We start from the raw sequence: 9,281 nt of genomic DNA on the forward strand, positions 1-9,281 counted from the left end.
CGTTTTCGAGATATTTTGTTTACAGACAGACAGACAGACACACAGACAGACACACCCACGGACCAATGGCTGAAACTTTGGATTTAGGCTCTAGGGACCTCAAAACGTGTTTTGGCACTAAAAACTGACCATCGAAATTTTGACCCGATTACATTACTTTCCTTCCTATAGGATAAGGAAAGTAAAAATTGGGTTAGCCAAGTGTATGAAAGTGGGGGGGAGGTGGGCATAGTGCTCAAAGTGGTAAACAGGAGGGCGTGGGTTCAATCCCAGCCAAAACATGGAATTTTATCTTCGTTTATTTTATAACTTGACTACATGAGCTTATGAGCGCTACGGGGTAGCTGCGCTCCGCGCTAAACTTAGGTAGGAATGAGCTAACTTCATCTAGTATCAGTCACACTATATGCGCTCAACGGTATAATGATAATATTCAACTTGAGTACATTGGAATGCGCGCTACGTGGTAGTTGCGCTCCGTTCGCGCTAAACGGTAGGGTTGCGCTAACTTCATCTAGCATCAGTCACACTATAAGCGCTCAATGGGATAATGATAATATTCAACTTGAGTACATTGGAACACAGATAAAACGATTGAGGTTACACTTTGAACGTCATCATCTACATATTATCGTGAATTTATTTGTGTTGAAGCAGACTGTCTGTCTGGGGGAAGTTAAACAGGGAGTAGACCAGCTTAGTCTGGCTGGAGGAAGTTAAACAGGGAGTAGACCAGCTTAGTCTGGCTGAAGGAAGTTAAACAGGGAGTATACCAGCCTGAATTTCCCTTGCTAATAGCAAAGGCTGAGTGCGAAGGGCATCCACTTGCTGACGAAAAACGCCGATCCCATCTGTACACGGGAAAAGGCGAAGAAAAAGAATTTGTGTTAAAGCAGAGCCTTTTAACTTTTGTGGATATTACAGCATTACACAGCATTTAAATAGTTCACTAATCTTTTTTACTCTGGTAATGCCACCACTGGTCGCTACTCGATTAAAGAAGCTACTCAGTTGTCCTCAAGAGGCTACACTGTATCTTGTTGATTGATAACAGTTGAAGGCCAGCCACTCACAATCAGGTAGACCTGACAGGCTTGATAGTGTGTGAGCTCATTAGATGTCAAGTAGACCTGACAAACGGACTTTTTCAGCTGTACCTGTTAGGTCTACCTAATACATATTTTGTGTGCTCATCAGGCATCAGGTAGACCTCGTCAGATCCGCCTGTCAGGTCTACCTGATAGTGTGTGGCTTTACCTGGGGATATGTGCTAGTTACCTGGGGATATGTGATAGGTGCCAGTTTCTTCTCCTTGAGTTTCTCAATATACATATTTTGTGTGCTCATCAGGCATCAGGTAGACCTCGTCAGATCCGCCTGTCAGGTCTACCTGATAGTGTGTGGCTTTACCTGGGGATATGTGCTAGTTACCTGGGGATATGTGATAGGTGCCAGTTTCTTCTCCTTGAGTTTCTCAATAATAGGTCAGACTTACCCATCCCCTACAACCACACACTTTATGGCTTGCATGTTACAAGTGTTTTTTTTTAAACTAATTACAATAGATCACACGGCAATTAAATAAACTTTATGGACAATTTATTTAATGAAAATTATCATAATAAATAGATTTTGATGAAACACCTCCACAAGCAAACACAGAAAAATATTTTTTTATTATTATTATTATTAGGTATTTATGGGAATGGGACAGAAAAATGTTGAAAGAAGGGGAAAGGGACACCGAAGTTATTTATCCCACGAAAAAAATCCCACTCTTTGATTACAGAATGTTCCAATCTACCCTTCGTGGGTGGTCTATTTTTCTTTCTTTTTTTATGTAAGCAGATTAAATAGGCAGTAGGATAGCTATAGGTCTGTAAGTACCTAACCTAAATACCATATATGACCTTTCTATGGTCTTCTAAAAATTGGCGTGGAAGACAAAAGTTCACATTAAAAAGATTACTAGGAGCGGCAAACTTTCCAGATATACGACATCCTGGACAAAAATGACTAAATCAACGAATCCCTGCCCAGGATATTTCAAAAAGATAAACTGCATCACTTTTTCTGAGACATACTGTACATTTATATTGAGGGAAAAATAATAACAACGCGGGGAAAAACATTCGAGTAAAAAGTCCCACTTTAAAAATTCCCTTCTGTCGCTGACGTTGACGTTCACTGGACAATGGCTGTTGATTGAACTAAAGTGAAGCTTCAAAAGTTCAAATTTGAAATTTTTTACTTTCTATTATTTTTGCTAGGTGAGACCGAAGTGAACCGTGGCATACTTCCAAGACAGAGTACAGGGTATCTTTCAAGGACAGATTTTTTCTTTCTTTTAGTAGGCGTCCACAAAATGAAAATGGAAGTTGAAGGCCAAAGAGGAAGAGGAAGACCATCAAAGAAGAAATGGATAAATAACATAAACGAGGATCTGCGCGAGAAAAAGTTACTTACTTTACGTGTCCAGGGTCACCAAACAAATGCCGTCATATTGATTCCTGCCAGTGCTGCACGACTCGTATCGGAATAGGAAGACCATCAAAGAAGAAATGGATAAATAACATAAACGAGGATCTGCGCGAGAAAAAGTTACTTACTTTACGTGTCCAGGGTCACCAAACAAATGCCGTCATATTGATTCCTGCCAGTGCTGCACGCTGCACGACTCGTATCGCATTTTCAGGTGCGTTGATTAATTCTTCGTATGTACATGTGGTTGCGAGAAACAGTTGACAGGCAACGAGGTACAAAATAGACATGACTGGAGACAACACTCGTATCGCATTTTCAGATGCGTTGATTAATTCTTCGTATGTACATGTGGTTGCGAGAAACAGTTGACAGGCAACGAGGTACAAAATAGACATGACTGGAGACAACTGACAAGAAACGTCGACCCCGCTTGAGCGGGATTAAAGACGAAGTGAAAGAAGAGTAGGCGTCCACAACGAGAAGAACCGACCATCGACCCTAGGAAACGAAAGCCGAAGTTAGGAAAATGACCCACATAACCTTGTTGGAAATGATGCGATCTATCTACCTTGAGCCGTTGTCAGTGTTTTTTGGCGCACCCTGTAGACATGGACCATATATTGACGACTTTGAACAGGGAGTAGACCAGCTTGAAATTTCCCTTGCTAAAGAAATAGCAAAGGCTGAGTGCGAAGGGCATCCACTCGTAAAATTTTGTAGCCAAAACCAAATGTCAGCCCAAAAGCGATGAACCTAGGGCTGAATGGGAGGCTGGCCAAAAATGCCGGCCCCGTCGGAAAACGGGAAAAGGCGAAGAAGAAGAAGAAGAAGAAGAAGGATAGAGAGAACAGTAACTGCTAAGGTCTTTATCGTCCCGAAAGCGAAGAGATAAGGAAGACAGGATAGGAGAAAGCCAGCCGTTCCGAGAACGAACCTTGTCTGTTTAGGACAAAATATGCCCCGGGTGTATTTCCATTATTAGTGTAACAAGTTTACCTGTATGATACGCAACGCCAATGGTCATTCTATCAATGAAGAATTCCTTATGTGCTCTGACCAGCGGACATAGTAGTAACTGAGCTAACTCTTTCCTAGTCATCATGGGAAATCTAATATAACAGATGACGTTTTCTACAAGGGATTTCATTATTAGTGTAACAAGTTTACCTGTATGATACGCAACGCCAATGGTCATTCTATCAATGAAAAACTCCTTATGTGCCCTGACCAGCGGACATAGTAGTAACTGAGCTAGTTCTTTCCTAGTCATCATGGGAAATCTAATATAACAGATGACGTTTTCTACAAGGGATTTCATTTTACCTAACACCCTAACCTATTGTTGGCGAATAAGAAAATTTCTTTTTTCATCTTTGTCTTGGTCAACATGGCGATAAGGTAAGATTTCCGTACGGATTTTGTTCCCTCGTACGGTAATGTACGGTAATACACCTGTAAACACTGAAGAATTCCTTATGTGCTCTGACCAGCGGGCAGAGCAGTAACTGAGCTAGCTCTTTCCTAGTCATCATGGGAAATCTAATATAACAGATGACGTTTTCTACAAGGGATTTCATATGGGCGTTGGTTTGATCTTCACATTGTGGGGAGGTGTCGTCGTACAGACTTTCCTGTTGATATTCTATCCAATGCATCACATACCTGAGGGAGTTCCAAAGTAAAAGAAAGAAAAAATTGCTTTTGAAAGTAGTATCCTAATTCCTAAATAGGAGATACAATTAAGTAGTCAAAGAAAATGGTAAATGTCAGCTTGCAGCATTTATATGGTTCTGTCACATTCAAACTGAGAATCTCTACCTGATCTGAACAGTGCAGTATTGGGACTGTTGGGTTGCCCAAAATCAGATACTGTCCTTTCTTTGTTGTGTAGTTCCCGTTTATTCCACACAACAAGTTTATTAAGTTTGTTTACTTGTGTGTTTTGTGTTTCAAAATTAGGTCAACAGATGCAGGTTATTTTTAGAAACACTTTCTTGTTAAACTCCAGTGGAAAATATACAAAATATAATTATGTATTTACATCTGTACAGTATCTTCTTATACATGTGTATGTACATATGACATATGCCTATATCATACATATGCCTATGAAGATGGCCATAGTAATGGTCGAAATATATCAACTCGTCTGTTCTTTTATCTTTTAGTCTTGTTTTTTAACGTCTATCAGATAGGGGACAGTCCATAATCCACTCCAGTCAAGTGAAGACCATGTCTAGAAATATGTATGATATTGTACTTGACCATTATCTCAAACTAAACAAAATATGCCTATATTCCTACATGAGTGATCATTTCAAATGTCATTCCTTCATTAATCCACCTTGTATAAAATAAATGATCTTCCATAAACCATACAGTCAAACTTTTTTGACTTGGTAGGGCAGATGCTATTGCACTCCTTCCTAATCTACTTATGTTTTGACCATTTTCACTTTTTTTTTTCCAGATTAATGGCCAATAGTGCAACCTCATATCCATATTAATACTAATCAGTATGATAGGAGCAAATTCCTCTTCCATTGTCAGGAGGAAATGAATGGAGTTAATTCATTTTAATATTATCTGTTAACAAAGATAATTATTCCTTGTTTCCTTGAAAAAGTCCTTTCCTTCCTTGTTTCCTTGAAAAAGTCCACGGAGATGGACGAAACTCGAGTCGGATAAGATCAAAACCGGAACGTGTATCCATTGTATCATTTAAAGGTAATAAGTTTTGTAGTTACCTATTTCATAACTTCAAAGATAATTATGTACCTTTTTCATAATATTGGCTAAGAGCCACTTCCCACTTGGAAAAAATCGTGTCGAGTGTAAGTAGTGGGAACACTCTCATTTAAATTACATTGCCTACAGGCTACAGGACAATTTTATTTGTGTCGTTCGGAAAAAAATCGTGTCGTGTGAAGTGGGAAGACTCCCATATTGCATTGCCTACAGGATATTCGGGAAAAAAATCGGACAAAACTCACAAGTATGTAATGGGAACGGTCTCTAAGACTAAAAAGTTTTTTTTTTTTACTTGAAAACCTAATGCAAGTGTATAGTTGTATACGTAGGTAGTATATGTAGGTAGATGGGTACCTATTTAAATCTATGTGAATTCTGACTTACTTGAGTAGTGCCATTTCATTCTGCACCACAATATCGTTCTGAGTGAGGAACTTGCACAGGGATTCCGTGGTAAAGTTGAGAAAATCCGGAGTCTCCGCCACGGACTCGAAATTCCACTTGATATAATTCTGGCATGCCTGTGAGACATGAAAAGAAAGGGGTCAAAAAGTCATAGAGTAACTGAATGAACATGTTTTTTTAAGAAGAAAAAAAAAAAGTTTTTTCCAAGTAAGTAGCTACCTCTAAATCTCTAGAATATGAGAATAAAACCACAAATACCAAAATTTAGATAATTGGTACCAGATAATTTTAAAGGAAAAATTGAATTTAAATTTTAAAATTTCCTCTTTGAAAAATTCTTTTTGAAGTTTTTGATAATGATACAGTGTTGCCAAATTTCTTTCTAAAAAAAACCTCTTTCACCCAACAGTGGCGTAGTCAAAGTGTCAAAAATTGAATGGCTATTTGGGATATCTAGATAACTTTTCGATTCTGTTCTTTTTAAAAATGAATTTTTATTATTTCACTTCATGATAAAATATCAACAATGATATTTCTGAGAATCCTGCCATCCTGGGTCATTTTTGTCACGTAAGTGAAAAATAAAAGAGGTTTTTTGAGGCCTTCTTTTTTGAGAGGTTTCTAGTTTGGCAACAGTGTAAAGTTATCAATTTTAATATGGCGCGAATTTTCAAAATTTTAACAGCCGAGCCACCGAGCCAGGAGCCAGAGAAAAAGAAAAGTAAAAAGTAGAAGAAATAGAAAATTGTGGCTTTCGCCGCTCTTGATTATTGTAAATATTGTTTCAATATTTAGTATTTAGTAGGTTTCTATTGTTTTTTTTCTTGTCCTTACGTCCCTCCAATTTCGAATTATCGAGAGTCGACTGTACTTCCCTTTCCAGACAAGTTTTTTTTCTTTTTACTGTGAAAATTTGATGGTCTGTAAGTTACTGTAGAAATTTGATGGTAAGTTCAAAATTTTATTTTCTACCTTTCTTACAAATATTTTGTGGTGAATGGAGCCTACTTACTTTGATAAGATCAGGACTTACCTTAACAATATACTTGTCAGCAAGAGTAATTATTGGCATCACAGTAGATTCATTGATGGAGATTTGACCCGTGATTGTTTCAATATTTAGTATTTAGTAGGTTTCTATTGTACCATTCCTTGTCCTTATTCTATTGTCCCTTTAAACAGTTAAAGTTTTGAAGAGAGAAAAAAAAACTTGAAAATGCAGCAAGATAATTGTTTTTCTACTTCCTGCCTATATCCCTGGTAAGTTAAAAACACCAAATTTGGAGCACTTACTGCTTATTTATACCTGTGCCTTAGCTAGCTGATTTACTTCCTAAGTAAAAGAAAGAAAAAATTGCTTTTGAAAGTAGTATCCTAATTCCTAAATGGGAGATCCAATTAAGTAGTCAAAATGGTAAATGTCAGCTTGCAGCATTATATGGTTCTGTAACTTTCAAACTGAGAATCCCTACCTGATCTGAACAGTGCAGTATTGAGACTGTAGGGTTGCCCAAAATCAGATATTGTCCTTTCTTTGTTGTGTTTGTGTAGTTCCTGTTTATTCCACACAACAAGTTTATTAAGTTTGTTTACTTGTGTGTTTTATGTTTCAAATCTACTCGTAAAATTTTGTAGCCAAAACCAAATGTCAGCCCAAAAGCAATGAACCTAGGGCTGATTGGGAGGCTGGCCAAAAATGCCGGCCCCGTCGGAAAACGGGAAAAGGCGAAGAAAAAGAAGGATAGAGGGACAGGTCTTAATCGTCCCGAAAGCGAAGAGATAAGGAAGACAGGATAGGAGAAAGCCAGCCGTTCCGAGAAGGAACCTTATCTGTTTAGGACAAAATACGCCCCGGGCGTATTTCCATTATTAGTGTAACAAGTTTACCTGTATGATACGCAACACCAATGGTCATTCTATCAATGAAGAATTCCTTATGTGCCCTGACCAGCGGACATAGCAGTAACTGAGCTAGCTCTTTCCTAGTCATCATGGGAAATCTAATATAACAGATGACGTTTTCTACAAGGAATTTCATTATTAGAATAGCAAGTTTACCTGTATGATACGCAACGCCAATGGTCATTCTATCAATGAAAAACTCCTTATGTGCTCTGACCAGCGGGCATAGCAGTAACTGAGCTAGCTCTTTCCTAGTCATCATGGGAAATCTAATATAACAGATGACGTTTTCTACAAGGAATTTCATTATTAGAATAGCAAGTTTACCTGTATGATACGCAACGCCAATGGTCATTCTATCAATGAAAAACTCCTTATGTGCTCTGACCAGCGGACATAGTAGTAACTGAGCTAACTCTTTCCTAGTCATCATGGGAAATGTATATAACAGATGATGTTTTCTACAAGGGATTTCATATTTTCATTATTAAAATAGCAAGTTTACCTGTATGATACGCAACGCCAATGGTCATTCTATCAATGAAAAACTCCTTATTGGTATCCTCTTAATGAGAAAGTATATAAACTCACAGCTTTGTCTGGAATAAACCTGAGTGTGCAGACTCTTTAGAGGTGCTACAGGTGAATTTCAAAGAAACTGAGGAGGTTGAAATATACCAGTGATGAGGGTACTTCTAGGTTCTATGAAGGCTGGGGGATAGCAGCTCGGGTAGGGGAAAAAATACTGGTCACAATAGATCTACAGAGGTCGCAGTGTTAATTGCATACTCTCTTGGGGAGGAGCAACCAGTCCCATAAAAGAATACAATACTTCCCTTTCCAGACAAGTTTTTTTTTTCTTTTTACTGTGAAAATTTGATGGTCTGTAAGTTCAAAATTTTATTTTCTACCTTTCTTACAAATATTTTGTGGTGAATCTTTTTACTGTGAAAATTTGATGGTCTGTAAGTTCAAAATTTTATTTTCTACCTTTCTTACAAATATTTTGTGGTGAATGGAGCCTGCTTACTTTGACAAGATCAGGACTTACCTTAACAATATACTTGTCAGCAAGAGTAATTATTGGCATCACAGTAGATTCATTGATGGAGATTTGACCCGTGCTGTAGAAATTTGATGGTAAGTTCAAAATTTTATTTTCTACCTTTCTTACAAATATTTTGTGGTGAACGGAGCCTACTTACTTTGAAAAGATCAGGACTTACCTTAACAATATACTTGTCAGCAAGAGTAATTATTGGCATCACAGTAGATTCATTGATGGAGATTTGACCCGTGTAGAAATATCGGAGGAACTTGTCAAATATCTCGGCACAGGGTTTGGTTTCCTGTAGAACCACATGATTGGTTCTCGACTCGGACCAATTGGAATTCATCAACATTACCTGCAAGTGTAAAGAGGAAGTGTAAATATTGGTATTCAATTTAATCAAAACAATCATATTATAAATCAGAAATTTCAGAAAGGAAACTCTATAAACTGTTCTTATTATATTATTATACCCCAAAACTCTCAGACAAGTATGTAATGTAATGGCAGGTTTGATTCCCACCTGGGACAGATTTTACCCTGATCGGATAATGTTTTTTCTTGGAACAGCCAGTTTTCTCCTATCCTGTCTTCTTTTTCTCATTGATTTTGGGATGATAAGACCTTAGCAGTTACAGTTTCCTCTAACAAACCTAAAAAAAAAAAAAAAAAAAAATAAAGTGCACAT

General features: G+C 37.7%; 2 protein-coding genes across 2 annotated transcripts in view; both read right to left on the reverse strand.

Annotated features, from left to right (window-relative positions):
- Positions 1-1,670, reverse strand: part of LOC103512003 (ras-related C3 botulinum toxin substrate 1) — an 11,823-nt gene extending 10,153 nt beyond the window's left edge. Inside the window, exon 1 of the mRNA XM_008476759.3 lies at positions 1,496-1,670. Within this exon, the coding sequence (XP_008474981.1) occupies positions 1,496-1,530 (35 nt within the window). The 5' untranslated portion in view covers positions 1,531-1,670. The remainder of the gene's footprint in view (positions 1-1,495) is intronic.
- Positions 1,671-2,624: 954 nt separating this feature from the next.
- Positions 2,625-9,281, reverse strand: part of LOC103512008 — a 7,311-nt gene continuing 654 nt past the window's right edge. Inside the window, exons 2-5 of the mRNA XM_026825604.1 lie at positions 5,620-5,756; positions 3,962-4,146; positions 3,481-3,531; positions 2,625-2,881 (exon numbers count right to left, since the gene is read on the reverse strand). Coding sequence (XP_026681405.1) covers positions 2,625-2,881; positions 3,481-3,531; positions 3,962-4,146; positions 5,620-5,756 — 630 coding nt within the window. The remainder of the gene's footprint in view (positions 2,882-3,480; positions 3,532-3,961; positions 4,147-5,619; positions 5,757-9,281) is intronic.

Source organism: Diaphorina citri, unplaced genomic scaffold (assembly GCF_000475195.1).
Source record: "Diaphorina citri unplaced genomic scaffold, Diaci psyllid genome assembly version 1.1 scaffold780, whole genome shotgun sequence".
Classification (NCBI taxonomy): Eukaryota; Metazoa; Arthropoda; class Insecta; order Hemiptera; family Psyllidae; genus Diaphorina; species Diaphorina citri.